Source organism: Neurospora tetrasperma (genome assembly GCF_000213175.1).
Source record: "Neurospora tetrasperma FGSC 2508 unplaced genomic scaffold NEUTE1scaffold_2, whole genome shotgun sequence".
Classification (NCBI taxonomy): domain Eukaryota; kingdom Fungi; phylum Ascomycota; class Sordariomycetes; order Sordariales; family Sordariaceae; genus Neurospora; species Neurospora tetrasperma.
In genome coordinates this window covers 2,522,029-2,539,186 of record NW_009799100.1, presented here as the reverse complement: position 1 = coordinate 2,539,186, position 17,158 = coordinate 2,522,029, and the positions used below count along the sequence as shown (strand labels likewise).

Here is a 17,158-nt window from a genome sequence, read left to right as displayed (position 1 = left end):
TTTTTNTTTTTTCAATTTTTTTTTTCATTTCCAATTATATGTCTTCCTCCTGCGCCGAGGTCAGAGCTGACAACTCTCCATGCGTATAGTTCTCAGGTACATGCTTCACTTTGGTGGCCCTGGGTACGTTATTCTAGCCCTCGCCAGTAACGTCATTGCCAATGCTGTTCTTCTTGGAACGACCTGGTGGCTCTCAATTTGGGTCAATGCCTACAACAAGAAAGAGGCTGTGAATGTTGCCTTTTACATCACCATCTACGCTGCGTTCAACTTTGGCCAGGCCTTGCTAAGCGGAATCAGCTCTCTGATATTCAACCGAGGTGCATGGCTGGCCGCACGCAAGTTACACAGGGGACTCACAGAGGGAGTGTTGAATGTCTCCCTGGGCTGGTGGAAGAACGTACCAGTGGGTCGGGTTGTTAATCGGTTCAGCCGAGATGTTGGGTCATTGTGAGTATCAGACTTTTGCTTGATTTCTCTACGCTCCAGATGCTTGCTGGCACTTCATAATTCGAAACCCAAGGCTAACCAATCATTTTCAAAACCAACAGGGACAGTCAACTAAGCTCAGCCGTCCAATATTTCATCGACGCTGGCATGGCCATTCTCTTTCGTCTTGGTGCCGTCAGCTCCATCATGCCTATCTTCATGCTTCCTGCCCTTTGCACGGTCGGAATAGGTATCATTTGCGGCGAGATGTACACCCGAACAGCTGTCGTCCTCAAGCGGTTGGTCTCATCCAGTCAGAGCCCCGTCTTCTCCCAGTTTAGTGGCAGCATGTCTGGACTAGCGGTGATCCGTGCCAGACAAAACATGCCCGAGATGTTCCGTGATCAGTTGGCGGACCGGTTAAGGTCTTTCTCGCGGTTCCAGGAAACTTCGTTCAACCTGAATCGGTGGGTCGGTGTTCGGGTCGACTTTGTCGCGGCGCTGGTCACTGTCTCTGCTGGTGCGATTGCAGTGTGGAAGGTCGGTGTTGTGGAGGCTGGATTGGTGGGCTTTTCGCTGAGCAATGCGACGGGCCTTAATTCGCAGATTTTGTACTTTGTGAGGTTTATGAATGATATGGAGGTTGAGCTGCAGAGTGTAAGTTGTTTGTTGCTGCTTTCTACCTTGGTCACAAGCATCTTGATGAGCCTGAGCTAATCCCATGACAGTTCCATCGCGTTGAGGAATACGTCAAGCTTCCTGTCGAAGACGAAAAACACGGCTTGCGTCAACCCGATACCGATAGCGAAGGCCATGAAGACTCTTCTTTGCTTGAAGTTCCTGAGGATTGGCCAAGGACAGGCGCGATCGAGTTCCGTAACGTTACGGTCAGATACGACCCTGACGGCCCTGACATCCTGAAGGACATCAGTCTTAAATTCAAGGCTGGACAACGGATTGCCGTTGTTGGACGTACAGGTTCAGGGAAGAGCACAGTAAGGCGCCATCTCTACACCTACAATTTCCTTAGGAAAAAACAGCTAGGCTAACGTGTTTCATCCCATTCTCTAGCTCGTCCTCTCCCTCCTCTGCTTCACCCACATCATCTCCGGGCAGATCCTCTACGATGGCGTAGACATCACGAGAATCTCACGCAAGAGACTTCGGCAGGCGTTGACCATCATTCCCCAAGAAGCTACTCTTTTCAACGGCACCATCAGAACGAACCTCGACCCATCCGGCACCGTGCCCGTTCAGATATTGGAGAAGGCGCTCAGGTCGTGCACCGGCATTGCGTCCTTTGACTTTCGCGAGAGCAGCAGTGACAACAGTATCAATGGGGCTGAGACAGTTGACAGCAACGACTCGATGGTACCAACCGAACGCACCCCCCTTCTCTCTTCTTCCCCTTCCTCCTCCTCACCCACAAATGGCTCTGGCTCCGGTTCCATCTCTACCCGGGGCGCTCTCTCCCTCGACACCCGCGTCCTAGCCAAAGGCGAGAACTTCTCGCACGGCCAGCGGCAAGTTCTCTCTCTATGCCGGGCCCTAGTCCGCAAGTCCAAGCTGATGCTGCTTGACGAGGCGACGGCAAGCATGGATTTCGAGACTGACAGGGGGATCCAAGTGGCGCTGCGACAGGAACTCGACGCCGGGGAGGAGAAAACAAGGACGCTAGTGACAATCGCGCATCGGTTGAGGACGATCCTTGATTATGACATGGTTGTGGTGATGGGCGGAGGGAGAGTGATGGAGGTGGGTTCGCCAGGGGAGTTGTATAAGGATAAGGGTGTGTTTTGGGAGATGGTCAGGTTTAGTGGAGAGGGAGAGGACTTGGAGGGGTGTTGAGGGAGATGGCGGTAGAGGTATGAGGGCGCTTTTTGCAACTCTACCCCTTGAGGAGGTTGGCCAGTACCTGTCTGGCTGTTTTTCCATAGTCTGCTCCCCCAATCTTTACTTTATTGAAGCGTCCATGTTGTCAACTAGATTCGTCGTGGGCCCAAAAGTGTCTGAAGCCGCGGCGATTTCACAGGGTGCGAGTCTGACGAGGCCCCCATAAAAGAGTGGGGTATGGCGCGAGTAGTGTGCAATCTAGTGCTGGTTTGTTTGTTAATTTGGTACCTAGGTTCTCACTTCTAGTTCACGACATTCTCCTAAACCTCTCAAAGACTGAATGAATGGCTAGATATGGGTGTGAAAGGTATTGGCAAGATCCAATATAGTTTGCTTTATTTTGGGAAAAGCATTTTCACCGCATGAAAACGCTTAGGGAAGTTGCCCCATAGTCTCGAGCTAACAATCAAATCGGTATCGGACTGCATACACTATAGTGTACTTGATCGACCTTATGGCCCGCGGGAACAGGAATAGGGGCCGGAAAAAGTGGGCTTTCTGGAGATGTGGATTCGTGGACGCCTACTCACTGTCTTATTTTGGGCTTGGCTCGGTCCAAAGGGAAGACGATCATCGGGTTGCTGAAGATAGAATCAGATGCGAGGGATCGAAGTTTGGAAAGTCGACCTCCGAACATTGATACAGGTTGTTATGGGAAAGTGGGATTTCCCAGAGTGCCATTGTACAGCGCTCGCGCCCCCTGGATCGGCATGTTCTAGACCGACCTACAAGTGACCAAGCACTGTTTTTGATTACGTAAAGTCTTGGAAGCACAACACAGCAATCATATCATCACAAGGCCCTGCCTGGTTGGGGTCGATAATGTATGTTTGCTCGTTATCATCTATCGCGATATCTACCATGCTTGTACAGTAGGAATCCGGGCCTCCGACCTCAATCAGATGCCAGCACCTCCTAGACCCCGCCGACTGCTGCGAAATTCGAGGGCATGTAAGGCAGCTGGCAGACTGAGACGGACGAGGAGATTTGCGCAATCCAGCTGACGTATTCTCAGGTGATTTTTGCCATAAACGCCGGATCAAATGCCAGGAGAATCTGCTAGACCCGAGTCGTTGTCAAAACTGTGTCGAATTCGACATCTCATGCACCTATCTCCGGCCCTTGAGGCGCGGCCGAGGCTCTCCAAAGAACGCGGCAGGACCAGGTGATCGTCCAGATGCTGGCCAAAATATCGCCAGCAACGCTCGACGGGTTCATCCTGAAGAGCTTGTTGCACTTCCATCTACTAGTCAACCACCTCAGGTGGGCGATGACCAGCCTCTAGACTTGGCCGACGCAAGCAGTTCCGCTACAAGCGAGCGTCGGAGTGAGCCTCTGAGCCCAGCATGGCAAGGCTTTGCCCGAACTTCCACCTCAGCCATCAAGAAGCTGCTCTCTGTCTACCACAAGACCGTTTACCCAATGTGAGTCCCATCCCCCCTTGTCCGACGTCGCGTTGCAGAAAAAAAAACCGAATACCTTTTCTGATATGCGTGGGTCTAGCTTTCCCTATTTTGACCCCGTCAGGCTCGACCAGAGGCTTGAAATGCTGGAACATTGTCGCAGCCGTGCATTCTTCTGTTCTGTGATGGCGGCTTGCGCGCTGGCTTCAGCTCGAGTGAGGGACGGTGCGCCAAGTGGTGGCCAGGATGTGGTGGGAATAATACCAGCACAAATGTTCTTTGCCGCCGCAGAAGAAGCACTTCCCAAAGACCTTCTTCAATCTCAGGACTTTGACTACCTTAGAGGCATTGCGCTGTTGGCGCTCGCAAGCCTTCAAGACGCCAGGATCGGAGCGATGCAGATGTACATCGGCCACTATTTCACCATGCTTGCCATCAACCAGTGGCACGACGAATCCAACTGGCCGACTGGATTACATCCCACGGAGAGGGAAGAGCGTCGTAGATTGGTACGTGCACTGCGCCGCGGAGCGCTTCCTAACTGCTTCACTCTCTGTCGTATTCTCTATACTGACCGATGTAGTATTGGTCGTTCTACACGCTCGATATCTACTCGTCCATCGTCTGGGACGGCTGCATCCATTTTCAAGAAAGCCATGCGAAAGTCGAGTATCCTACTGGCAGGAACTGTAACGAAGCTGAAAGCGCGCCTTTGGAGAGAGCACATTGGATAGTCGGGTGGAACTTTACCACGGATCTATACCGTATCTTGGAGCATAACTTGAGCAGGTTGCGAACGCGGTCGTCAAGATTCCACTTGGTGGCAGGGGAATCTGTATCGACTCCAACCCTCAACGTGTCCAGCCAGGATCGTGTCAACGAGCTGTACTTGGCCTTGCCGCCCATTTTCAAGCAACTCCAACCGGCTACTGGCGATCCAGATCAAGATGTCTATGGATTTCAAGCCGCCAACATCCAAGCGACCATGGCTCTCCTGAAGATGATCTCCCTTTCTCTTGAGTCTGATCCTGATGCGGAAAGGAAGTGCTCCGTCGTAAGTGACATATTGGCGACTTTCCACCAAGTACCCAAACCACACCTGAGAGCAATTAGCGCGCCTTTAATATACCACATTGGCGGGATCGGCACCATTCTGGGGTCGGTTATGGAAGGACCGCTATCAGAAAGCTCATGCTGCGTCGTACGGGACCTGCTCCTCTCCATGGCCGTGCTGCTGGAAAGTCTGGAAGCTTGCCTTCACCGAAGTGGCGGCGCTGGACAGAGGCTTCGAAGTCTTGTTGCGCGCATTGAAGAGTACATAGTCTCCCGAGGTGGTGGGCGAGCCATCCAAGCACAACAGGCCGCGGATATCCCTGCTTCCGCTTTTCGAGAGGGCACATCGAACAACAAGAGTAGTAGTTGGGACGGAGCGGCACTCCCAGATTTATCGGGCCAATTCCAACTTCCTGACGAGCTGCTGCAAGACTGGACTTGGCCGTTTGCCATGTCAAACAGCTATTTGTCTTTCTGAGCATGTTCATTGAAACGGCTTCCGGCAACAGGCATGTAGTGGGTGTCAAGGGGGGGAATACAAAGATGCCTGACAACTAGAAGATTTTTCTTATTTTTTTTTTGTTTCCTATTAACATTTACCACTTATTGTTAAACACTTTACCATCCACGTAGTTCACCATCTCCTTCACGTGATCCAGCTTTGCCCGTCCCGCACCGAACAACATGCCTTTCGTCATCACCGTCCGGTAGTTCTCTCCCGGGTTCACTTTGCCAAGGACATACGGCCGGCGCGTCTCGACCCTGTCTGGGACGGGGATGCTTCGTCCGACAATAGCCTCCATACCCTGCCACGCGAACGTGACCGCCTCCTTGGCACCGCCCGGAATACCGGCAGCGTCCAACATGAACATCTTGACCTGCGGGAACTGCTCCTTCATGTAGTCGGTAATGTTAGGGTTGTATGCGCCACCGCCGCACATGAAGACCTCGTCAACTGGGCGGTCCTTGGGCGCATAGCGGCGCCAGTGATCCACGATGGCCTGGGAAGTGATTCTGGTGACGGTAGCAACAACGTCATCCGCCGACATACCCAGCTCGGCACCCTCCTTGATCAGGTCGTCGGCCAGAGTATCGCGGAAGACCTCACGGCCGGTTGTCTTGGGCGGGTCCCAGCTGAAGTAGGGTATCCTGGCCATGAAACGGTCCACCATGTCCTGGTTGATCTTTCCCCTCTTGCCCATTTCGCCGTCTCTGTCGTACTCCTGCTCTCCGTTGGTGTAATGGCGAACCACAGCGTCGATCAGAGCATTGCCCGGGCCGGTGTCGAAGTCGTACGCGTGCTCTGGGCCCTCTGGGGGGATGAAGCATACGTTGGCAATTCCACCAATGTTCTGGCACGCCCGCAGCTTGCCAGGGTGATGAAGCAGCAGGGCGTCGAAGAAGGCAATCAGCGGCGCTCCCTGCCTGCCGGCGGCCTGGTCGGAGACACGGAAGTCGGTCACGGTGGTGACTCCTGTCCGCGAGGCCATGAAGGTACCCTCGGCCATGGTCAGAGCAGACCTGGGGATGCCCTCGTCCGGCATGCTGGCCAGCCAGATGGTCTGGCCGTGGGAGCCGATGGCATCAAGACTCTTGATGTCCACATCGTTCTCCTTGCAGAACTGGATGGCGGCAGCAGCAAAGGTCTCGCCAAGGTGGACGTTGACCTCTGAGAGTTCGGAAGCAGATGTCCGATCGTGCTTGATGATGGACAGAACACGCTTCTTCAGGTCAAGATCCATGGGAGCCTCTCCGTACTTGAGGAGGGAGAAGTGCATGGGTGAGTCTGGTGTTTCTTGCCTGAAGTGGCACAAGGCACAATCAATACCATCCTGATATCACCATTAGTTTTCATGGTCAATAGACATCTAGTGAGTTTCAGTGTAGTCATCACCCACCATCGATGTGCCGCTGTTCATTCCCAATACGACGAGATCAAGCGGTTGCGAGCTTGAAGGGCTGCCTCCATTGACGGCAGCATGGCCGTTGACTCCATTTGTCGCCATTGTTGATGTTGTTGATGATAATGATGATGATGTTCAACAAGTGATAATGTCAAAGTCGACCGAAGAGCAGCGACTTCTATTTCAATTCTCTAAGGGGGCGAGTAAGAGCGTGAATTCACCATCAGGTCAGCTGTCAAGCATGATTCGCTAGGCCGCGTATCCGGACAGCCAGAGCATATGGCCATCTCAGCCTTCCTTTTAACCGGCCACTTACACCCCATATCCCTTGGTCGAGCCGGGGCCCCATTCGCGAGGTTCGCCAAGATCCTTGGTTTCGGGTCATCGACATCACACACTTTGCTAGTCATGGTGGACGGTCAAGCGGTTAAGCGGTGAAGAGCACTGCCGGGGCACGCTTAAGCGGCTACACGGTCTGACGGTTAAGCGGGTATGGGGTCTTGGCAACCTCTCACGACTCAAGTCGACAAAGAGCGGGAAAAGATCACCAGACACTCTTCATCCACACCTCCACAAAGTGGCTTCTCCCCAGTTTCTGGGGATGGCCGGAATCTTGGAAAATGCGGGGACTCCACCGGGGAAGCGTGAGACGTTGATCTGGGGAACTAGGATCATGCAACCTAACCGGGCCCTTCCATCCTGCCGGGTTCTTGGGTGTTCGCCTCCTTCGGCATTCAGAATGTTAGTACGGGGAATGCCAAAAGTGGCGATAGCTTTGTTTTTCTCACAAAAAAATGGTTTGCCTTGCTAGACTTGCTTACGTCCAACCCCCTCAATATCGTAAGGTGGCGGTACCGCGCTAACATGGAAGTTGTGTGTATGTGCCGGCAGAGGTGTGATGTTGACACTCGACTGCGTGAATCGTAACGTAGGTAGGGTATCCTAAGTAAGCAATTTTCTTGCGAGTTTCATACATAAGGAGCCTCGATAGCCCACCCACTGGTTCGAATCGCGATCGTGTGGATTATATCCATAAGCAACGTTTTTCTCTATCCATCCACATTTTGCAATATCGTTGCACCACCATCACCATCATCATGGGTTACACCACTCTCTGGAAGAGGCTGTCGCCTACCCAGCTCAATCTCGCCATCCAGACCTTCTCCCTCATCAGTATCTTCTTCGAAGGTTATGATCAAGGTGTGATGGGCGGCGTTAATGCCTCTCCACGTTATGTTACCGAGGTTGGTATCGGCTTGCCTGATGGCACAGTAACGGACGAAGTTCACCAGGGTGGTATTGTATCAGTCTACTACGTCGGATGTATCTTTGGCTGCTTTGCCGGAGGATGGCTTGCGGATAGGATTGGACGAATTAACGGGTATGTGCTCCTACCTCCCTACCTACCTACCTACTACATCTTAGAAGTCACTGCCCCCTTTTTTGGTCTTGAAGATGTGATCTGATAGCTAATGCTTCTTGATGGTATTACATTAGTCTCTTCATCGGAGCCGTCCTCTCCCTCATCGGCGGTGTGCTGCAGGCGGCAACTCAGTCGAGCGACTTCATGATCGTGGCCCGTGTCGTGACCGGTCTCGGCACCGGCGCCCTTACCGGCATCACCCCCGTTCTCGTCTCCGAAACCTCAACAGCATCACACAGAGGCGGCTTCCTCGGCTACGTCTTCATCGCCAACTACCTCGGCATCGCAGTCGCGTACTGGATCTACTTTGGCATGTCCTTCCTCGACAACGGAAATTCGGACGTTCAATGGCGCTTCCTCCTTGCTTTCCAGTGCTTCCCTGCCATCCTGCTTGTCCTCGGAATCAAGCTTCTACCCGACAGCCCTCGATACCTAGCATCAGTTGGCCGCCTCGATGACGCAAGAGAGGTCCTGGAGCATGTGCGAGGAACCCACGATGCTACTGCTGTCGAGATGGAGTTCCAGGAGATTGCCGCTGTTGCGAAGTCAAGCCAGAAGAGCTCACCCATTCAATTCGCCCAGATCCTAGCTGGACAAGGCGGCAAGCCCGGTCATCTTGGCCGCAGGGCGTGGTTGTGCATGCTCTTGCAGATCATGGGTTCATGGACCGGTATCACAGCAGTGACGGCTTATGCCCCTGTTCTCCTCTCAGCCGCCGGTTACGACCGTCTTACCCAGAACGGCCTGACCGGTGGTCTTAGCACCGTCGGTATTGTTGGAACCATCATCAGCGCCCAGATCGTGGACCGCCTTGGTCGCCGCAAGTGCCTCATGGGCGGATCATTCGCCTTGTTCGTTGTCAACCTCGTTGCCGCCTGTGTCTACGAAGGCGCGAGGGCACACCCGGAGCGCTCTTCATCCTTTGCTCCTGCTGCTGTCACCATGCTGTTCCTCTTCAACATCTGCTACGCCGCAACCTGGGGTACTGTTGCGTTCCTGATCCCTACCGAGATCTGGTCCTCGGACATGCGTGCCCAGGGCAACGGCTTTGGTATCACGGGGTGGGCTATTGGTGTTGGTTGGACCGTCCTGGTCAACCCCATCATGTTCAGACACCTCGAGAACAGGACCTACTTCCTCTTTGCGGGACTCAACCTTCTTTGGATTCCCATTGTGTACCTCTGTATGTCAACTCCCTATTCTCCCATCTCCTCCTATATCGTTATATGACTCTCCAGTCGCGCTAACTTAATTCACTCAACAGTTTACCCGGAGACGGCCAACCGCTCATTGGAATCGATCGACGTCCTCTTTTCAACGGACAGCCCCTTCCACTGGGCCATGGAACGTGCTTATCGCCAGCATGGCGACATTCTCGCCGACATGGACTCTTCAGATGGCCCTGCCAAGAAGAGCGAAAGCGAACCACACGGGATTGAGGAGTCTGTTCATAACGAGCGTGTTTAAGTTGCACAAGAGGAGTCATTGAAGCAGGATTATGAGCAACTCAGGGGGGAAAGAACACACAATATCGTAATATACCTGACGGGGAAAGGAAAAAAAGGCGACTACTGGATACCGGGCGCCATGGGATGAAGAGCCCGTTGTATCTGTTGTATTTTTTAAAAGTAATGATCCATGATGAGACGAAGAGGAAGGAAGGCCTGGAATTCAGGGCCTTGCCCAGCTCCAGTATTGGCTGGACACAAAGGCTTTTTAGAACCTGCACGGGGTTCTATCAGTGGGAACCAGAGGTTTCCCGTATCAATACCAAGAAGTTAGTACAAGCATGGAGCCAAAGTGAAATCTAGCGGTGTGACAAGATGGATTCCATGTGAGGATTGATGGCGATGCTCAAAATGGGTCTTTCTTTCCCCCAACGGACAGAGAGTGTGGGAAGACGACTTGAAATGAAGGAAAGAAAGGCACGAAGGAAGGCGTAATGGGAGACCAGAAAAGTTACAAGTTACAAGAGATGACAAGAAACATACAACACTTGGACCACATAATTTAAAGATTCGGTTCATACAGGTATCCTTTCATCTCTGACAAACAGTCTTACCGGTCGCTTATGTAGTCTAGCTGTTGAATCGGTGACGACCGGCAAAGCCCAGGTGCTATACTGCGGTGTGTCTTTCTTTTTTCTTTCCCCAGCTGTGCCTTGCCGTTTTGGAATATAATACCACGCTTGTTCCCTTTTTTTTTTTTTTTTTTTTTTTTTTTTTTTTTTTTTTCCTCCTCTTCTACTTCTTCAAATCATTACATGCACTTACAAGATCTCCATAATCAGCGCAATGTCAAAGGCAAGTTCTCATAATTATATATTAAGTAGAATAAGTAGAACACAATAATAGGTAGAGTTGCTCTACTTGTCTAAGCATCAAGCGGCGACCTACGCGGTACATAACCGTACAAGTATGATGACGATGCGTAGTCCGTATCTGGCAGGTTGTGCGTGGATTTTTGTCTCAGCTGAGACTCAGTAATATTCTTCACTCCTTTACCGAAATTGACTAGACAGAGCACCGCCATTGCGGCGGCGCAAAGCGTCATGATCAATGTGATAGCGGCGAAGGTCCTAAACATGTAAAGCTCATGGTCGATGGTCGTAAGCTTGTAGCAGAGAAAACCAGCGGCCGCGAGCTGGACAAGCTGGAGAAAGCTCAAGTTAGACAGGGAAGAATACAAACAATGGCGATTGGTGAAAAGGCATGGATCCAGTGGACTTACGATGATGACAAGCGTGCCGACCGTGTACTCACTCTGGGCACAGACCACCGCAAGCCAGATCACCAGGAGAACGAGGGGAATTGCGCCAATAGATAATCCAAATTCGGGTCTGCCCATGTCGGCAGAAGCGTTGATCATGTTCTGGAGCAAGAACCCCAGCAAGAAGAACAGATCGAACTTGAGAAAGGCCGTATAAGACTGGTTGCGTAGGCCATCGTTATGTATTAGAAAGCGAATAGAACGTGGTGTGACATGGAAGGGAGCCATACCTGTAAGATTAAAATACGCTTTCTCATAGCCCGATCCGCATTAATAGCCTTATAAACCACCCAAGCAAACTCGGACCGTAGCTTCCACGCTACAAAACAGAAAACACCCGTCGCCACCGCCACCACCAGCGCCAGCGCCGCTAACGCCGGCATACAGTCCCCCCAAGCATTCGTCCCCGGCGTTATCAGCGGCTTGCCATCCGCTGTTATGCTTCCCGCGAGCGAATCAAGCGCGTCTTTGATGTCCTTGGGCTGAAAGAGGGCGTAGCCGAGCAGACAGAGGTTGTAAACACACAGGCCGACGACCTGGATCATGCTGCTCGAGCGCAGCGCGTCGTACACCAAGATGAGCTGATAGACAAAGCCGAAGATAAAGAGGGCGAAGAACAGGGGGACTGTGTGGCCGCGGGGTACTTGGACTACGGCGGGCTCGAAGCAGCGCTCGACGGCGATTAGGACGTAGCTGAGGCATGTTAGTCGGGGGTTTGGGGCGTGAGGGTATATCTCACTCACGCTTCAAGTGACGACGCGATCAGGGCTTGGACGACAGCGACGGCTAGGAATGCGCGTGTCCATGTCGATTCGGGGGCATACATTGTTCCGGCGAAAACAAAATATTTGAGGAGCCAGCTACGTCTCAAAGTCCCGATGCCTCGGGATAACAAAAGACAGAGAACGGAAACCCTTTGAGATCACAAAACCCGAATATGTAGGTAGTCGGACAAACATTTGTCGAAGCTAAACCGGGGTTAACTGGAGTATGTAGCGGGAAGTGTCGATCTCAGTGACTAAGGATCACCATTCCCAGGCACCCACCCTGGTTAGCACAAGCTACATAATTCTCACTCAGTCCGACATTGGTGTGTAGTCGGTACCAGGACCCTTGATCTTAGTTCTCACGACTGAGAAACCTAGTGCACTTCTACAGGAACTTGGCGCGATCACTTGCGTTCAAATAAGGGGTTCTGGATCGATGGGGTAGGAGATCCATGGCGGTGTTTGAACAAGCGTAGCCGTCAGGGTTGTTAAGCAGCTCCGGCGTGATCTTCGTACTTTGGATGTCGAAGAATCTGCAGGTCCGCCGGAGGCTCAAAAACCCCCTATCCGGTCTTGCCGGTCACGTTGGTTCCCTCCCCTGACCCACCACCCTGCAGTTTTGCCAAGTCTCTGGTGTAGCTTTGCAGCTTTCAGCTGCTCCCTAATCCCTGCCGTGCCTAGAAAGAGGGAATTAGCATGCAATTTGAAGCCAAAGATGGTGATTTTGGTGATTTGTGAGTTGAGTTGAGCAGATCCGAGTGGAGACGGGGGCAGGGTGACGTTCCAACAACTCCGGAAGATGTCTGCCGAAGGGAGAGGAGTTTCAACTCAGAGTGCTTGGGCCGCCCGCGGAATTTTGCGATACTGTAACTCGTCATATCCTTTCCTTCTCGGTTTCGTTAAATATTGACTTTAATACCCGTCAGCGACCGCGAAAGCCAGGCCCAAAGCTCAAAATAGAGCCAGCAAAAGACTAAGAACCGGGCATGACATGAACACTTCATGTCGGCGGTTAAGCAGAATTGCAAAACCGCCCAAGTTCCTCTCGTAATTCGCCCAATTAAGGCACTCGATCCGCCTGGTCTAACCATCGTCTCACGGTCCACAGGGGGCTTCGAAGCCGTTTCGAAGATCCATTGAAATACAACTCCGCCCTCTAGCTCGCCTGATTCTTTTGCACAGCCTTTTACGCCTTCATCAGGAGGGAGGCTCAAAAGAAAAGAGGAAATTGAGGAAATGCATTGGTGTGAATGATTTAGCGACCGAGGTATCTGGAAACCGGAAGTCTGCAAGATGTCTTAAGATAAATCCAAGGGTCATAGGAGGGGAAGACATAAAATAAAATAAAAAGACTTCGCTCAAGTGGCCAAAGCAACTAACTATTTCGAACTGCCAAATCAAGCAAGCCGTCTCCTATACACTCCCAACATCCAACTAGCCCTCAACACCGCCAAGCCGATCGCCATCTTGACACTATCTTTGACCAGATTCATCTTGCTCCCACCCACCTCATGCCACCCGATCGGCACCTCGGCCACCTTTATCCCATAGCTCGTGCCAATGACACTCCCATCGCTTGCCAGAACAGGGGTAGCCGGCGCCGACTCAGCCAGCATCAGCATCTCGATATCAAAGATCCATCCCTCCGTATGCATATACGGCACAATATGAGGCAGCGCCGCCCTGGAAAACAGTTTGAACCCGCACTGCGTATCCCTGATCCGGCTCGTCGCCGGCGGCGTGAGGATCATCAGCACAAAGTGGAACGAGCGCATCAGAAAGTTACGGACGGCTGAGCGCTTGACGACAGCTTCGCTGCCAACGAGGTGCGCGCGGCTGCCAATGGCCACGCCCCGGTTGGACCCGTCGACTACGTCCTCGCACCCCTCTATTAACTTGCCCAGGTCACCGAAGCACGACGCTCCATCGGCGTCGGCGAACACGGCGTACTCGCCGCGCACGTGGCGGAGGCCGTGTGTGACGCCGCCGCCTTTACCCCGGTTTTTTTCCAGAGTGACGATACGAAGTATGTCGTGCAGGTTGTGCTGGCGCGAGAAATCGAGGGCGACGTCAACGGTGCGGTCGGTGCTGCCGTCGTTGATCAGGAGGATCTCGTAGCCCGAGGGCGGGTGCTGGCGCTTGTGGGCCGAGGCGTCCTTGAACACGTTGCGGTGCGGCTTGGGCGTGCCGGTTCCCTTGGAGGTGGGACGGGAGCCGGGACCGGAAATTGCGGGCCGGCCAAAGTGTTCGTCGAGGTAGGCGACCATCTCTTCAAGGGTTGGGATGAGCCGGTCAGCTTCGTTGTAGGCGGGGATGACGACACTGATCTCGACTTCGGCGGGCTCGACAGTGCCGAAGTCGGGGACCGGGAAGCCGGCGGGGATGGTAGGGTAGGAGACTGTTGTTGAAGAGGAGGATTGTTCCTTCAGACGGCTCTCGGCGTGCCAACGGTCGTACCAGCAGGGCAGCGGTCGGGGCTTGCTGATGGTGCCATCGGGGTTGGTGGTGATATAAGTCTTTTCGGATGGGTACGGGAGGCGAGGCTTGGGCGCAACTATGTGCAGGACGATGTATATCTACGTCAGGTGGAAGCAAGATGCGAGTGTCAGTCAAGGCCTTGCATGAGCTGGGCTGGCGACGTGAAAGGGGCGACCAGGAAAGAGGGAAGGTTCATACAAGTCCCAAAGCGAGTCCAGCAACCGACACGGCGATTAGAAATAGAGTAGGAGTCGAGGTTTCGGCGGCGACGTCATAAAGAAACCAGACCAGCTGCAATGGCGCGCCGATGATATCCGAGATGGTGGAAGAAGGCGCCATCTCTCACGCCGCGCGAAACGGGCTACCGGAACTATTTCAGGGGACTAAATTGGAACTGCGTTGGATAGGACAAACGAAAGGAGAGGAAGGCGGCCGCTAGACCGCAAAAAACAAGAGCTCAGAACAGCATCGGGTGGTAGGAATAAAGCAGTACGATAGTTCAATTGCTAGCAAAGTGGAAGTGGGAAAGGTATAGTAGACACAGCAGCCAGATTGCGCCGGTTGGCGATGCCCTGAGTGATGATGTATCCGTCAAGGTCCCGAATGGTGGAGCGAGGGGAAGCTCCCGTTGCGGCGCGATAAGATGATAAGGCCGTCCAGGCCCAAGGAAAGTGGAAGATGCCACGGTGTCGGCGCGCTATGGCCGGGTGGAGATGTTCCCTACAGTAGCTGTCCCCATTGGAGAAATGCGTCTGTGGCTGACAAGGCTGGCCAATCGTGTCTTTGGAATTGCTCCCCTCCCGCAACGCCCCTGTCGATCTGTTGATCTTCCATTCCGTCTTCCACACTTGAGACACACCCGTGGTGGCTTATACATTCCATCCGTGGAAGTGTTCAACTTGTCCTCTAGGTGAAACCATCGCCAGGAGTCATCAACGCAGTCATCGCATTCCGATGTCACCATCTACCCTCGAGGTCTCTTAAAGAACGCACAACGCCGGTCCGTCGATTCAGGAATCGGATGAGGCTTGGACTGATGTGCCCTACCTGACCGTCCCGGTGTGTGCGATAACATGATGAATGCCCGTAGGGAAGCAGCAGGAGGCAATTCTTATTCATCGAACGTTCAATCTACTATTTCATCTCTGCAACAGCTTCGCATTGGGTCCTTCGCTTCCTACGTACCTCCCGGATATAAGCGACGCACTGAGAATATTCATCCCCGCCCGGCTTGCATGAGGAAGCGAGCTATTGTCGCCAATAAATTGGCCCACGAGCCATATGCTCCTGTTGTACTTCGTCCATCGGTGCGGTGGTGTTAGCCGGGCGTCTTCCACGCCTCCCTTTACGGATACATGTTACCGCCAAACCTGGCCAAGCATTTCAAACAACACATGGTCTTGGACCCTGAATGCAACATCAGCTTGTTCTTTTGGCGGTCCCGCTGTTGAACTATTCGACCACGCTTTCTAGTTCTGATCTCCCCATCTTCCGTCGTAGGATCCTCTGCCTACCAAGAACTGCGAACGCAACAGGATTCACACCGGTGACAGCACTGCTGTCATTCAGCTCCCCATCATCAGTGATGTGAGTGGCATGGAGCAGTCATGAAGCCATTACTCGGCATCGGCTTTGAATGGATGCTGAGTAGCCAGCAATATCTACCCCTAACACTCCATATGATCCCACCCACCACGTATCGTCCACGACACATTGGATCCAGACAAACCCTCCAAATGACTGAATGTTAACCGGCCTAGAAACGAGCAGACCTCACAATTACCAATACGGTTTAAGTTGGGTCCCCCTCATGGCCATTCCTCTCAGCCCAAAGAGGCCAGCCAAGCAGCCGTCCTGGGGTTCGTTTCAGCTGACCTGTGCCAACTGCCACCAAGCCCAAAGTAGCCAAAGCACGCCAGAGTCCAGACCTCCATTGTTCCATTAAGTGTATCGAAGTACTTACTGTGTCAAGAACCTTCGGTGTTGGCCGCCGCATGAAAAAAACACTAAAGCGTCTCAGATCACGCCATTGTCTTTTCTGGGTAATTCGAAACGAAGGAGTAGCATTGAGCATTGATTGTGCCCAGGCAGCTAGTAGAAGTAGTGAGTAAAAGCATTCCCAGAGGTACCCAGTACAGCATCATTGGAAGAGAAATACAAATGGACTGATTCATGTCGCACACTTTCTTTGGCGGTATGATACCTTTGAGCTTGGTGGTTGTCATTGAAAGCTGACAAAACGAAATCACACCACCACACCTGCCACGCCAATTACATGTACAGACTTTGGGAAATCGCCGCCACCTACCTACCTAGGTATTATTCCGTCCGAGCATTTGAGACGAAACAAAAACGAGCCGAGCCTTACATGGAAGCACCTACCTCACTGTTTTGAACGCTACAACCGTCTATAGTGAGCTCACCAAGTAGGTAATAGCCCCAGAGATACATCCCGCTATCTGCCCTCTCCCTGAACCCTCGCTCCTTCCTTATCGACTGATCTATCGTCCAGTTTCCTGGGCGATTCAAGTTCAGTCAGGAAAGAACATACCCAGGCAGCCGAATTCATGGTGTCACTAAAAGGTTGTTCCACCCACTACAGTCGTTGCCGGGTGGTCGGGCATAGAGCAGGCGTCTCCCGCACCCGCACCCGCACCCCCCGTACTACCTAGGTAATTACCTGTTCTGCCGTCCAGTCGATTTAGGAATAAATCCGATACCGTACGATACTAGAGGCAGTAGGTAATAACCGCAGCACAAGACTGTCGAGCAACAATGGCCTTTCAGGCTGTGGTGGCTGTAATCTAGGCCTCAATGTTTCGTTCAGTCGCCACCAATTTTCATCATTTGCAAGTGAATTCGGAAGAATGGAATCTTTGTTTTAGAACAGCGAGGGTTAGAAAGTAATTTTTCAGATAACAAGGATCGCAAAACAGTGGTGGTGGTGGTATTTCCATCTTCTCCAGAACCGTCAAGGTTTTCTAGCAGGTATTCACATATGCTGTTATCTGATACTCTCGCTCTCAACAAGGGGAAAAA

At 52.6% G+C, this 17,158-nt stretch overlaps 6 protein-coding genes across 6 annotated transcripts in view; 3 read left to right on the top strand and 3 right to left on the bottom strand.

Annotated features, from left to right (window-relative positions):
- The window catches only part of NEUTE1DRAFT_40319 (uncharacterized protein), a gene marked incomplete at both ends in the record, with an annotated part of 5,711 nt that extends 3,434 nt beyond the window's left edge, over positions 1–2,277 (top strand). The window contains 4 exons of the mRNA XM_009850547.1: positions 90–450; positions 552–1,086; positions 1,158–1,424; positions 1,501–2,277. Of these exons, the coding sequence (XP_009848849.1) occupies positions 90–450; positions 552–1,086; positions 1,158–1,424; positions 1,501–2,277 (1,940 nt within the window). The remainder of the gene's footprint in view (positions 1–89; positions 451–551; positions 1,087–1,157; positions 1,425–1,500) is intronic.
- Positions 2,278–3,224: 947 nt separating this feature from the next.
- Positions 3,225–5,401, top strand: NEUTE1DRAFT_145241 (uncharacterized protein; the record flags this gene model as incomplete). The annotated part of the gene is made up of 4 exons (XM_009851137.1): positions 3,225–3,273; positions 3,338–3,746; positions 3,826–4,234; positions 4,309–5,401. The coding sequence occupies 4 exons, from the start codon at positions 3,225–3,227 to the stop codon at positions 5,254–5,256; spliced, it is 1,815 nt and encodes a 604-aa protein (XP_009849439.1).
- NEUTE1DRAFT_108710 (uncharacterized protein) lies at positions 5,375–6,784 on the bottom strand (the record flags this gene model as incomplete). The annotated part of the gene is made up of 2 exons (XM_009851136.1): positions 5,375–6,610; positions 6,677–6,784. 2 exons carry the CDS (start codon positions 6,782–6,784, stop codon positions 5,375–5,377), a joined length of 1,344 nt encoding a protein of 447 aa, XP_009849438.1.
- A 995-nt stretch (positions 6,785–7,779) lies between these two features.
- Positions 7,780–9,572, top strand: NEUTE1DRAFT_99352 (uncharacterized protein; the record flags this gene model as incomplete). Its single annotated transcript, XM_009851135.1, has 3 exons — positions 7,780–8,063; positions 8,180–9,288; positions 9,370–9,572. 3 exons carry the CDS (start codon positions 7,780–7,782, stop codon positions 9,570–9,572), a joined length of 1,596 nt encoding a protein of 531 aa, XP_009849437.1.
- Positions 9,573–10,478: 906 nt separating this feature from the next.
- Positions 10,479–11,700, bottom strand: NEUTE1DRAFT_145240 (uncharacterized protein; the record flags this gene model as incomplete). The annotated part of the gene is made up of 4 exons (XM_009851134.1): positions 10,479–10,757; positions 10,836–11,033; positions 11,105–11,567; positions 11,618–11,700. 4 exons carry the CDS (start codon positions 11,698–11,700, stop codon positions 10,479–10,481), a joined length of 1,023 nt encoding a protein of 340 aa, XP_009849436.1.
- A 1,266-nt stretch (positions 11,701–12,966) lies between these two features.
- On the bottom strand, positions 12,967–14,458 carry NEUTE1DRAFT_60321 (uncharacterized protein; the record flags this gene model as incomplete). The annotated part of the gene is made up of 2 exons (XM_009851133.1): positions 12,967–14,217; positions 14,318–14,458. 2 exons carry the CDS (start codon positions 14,456–14,458, stop codon positions 13,039–13,041), a joined length of 1,320 nt encoding a protein of 439 aa, XP_009849435.1.
- Between the last annotated feature and the right edge of the window lie 2,700 nt (positions 14,459–17,158).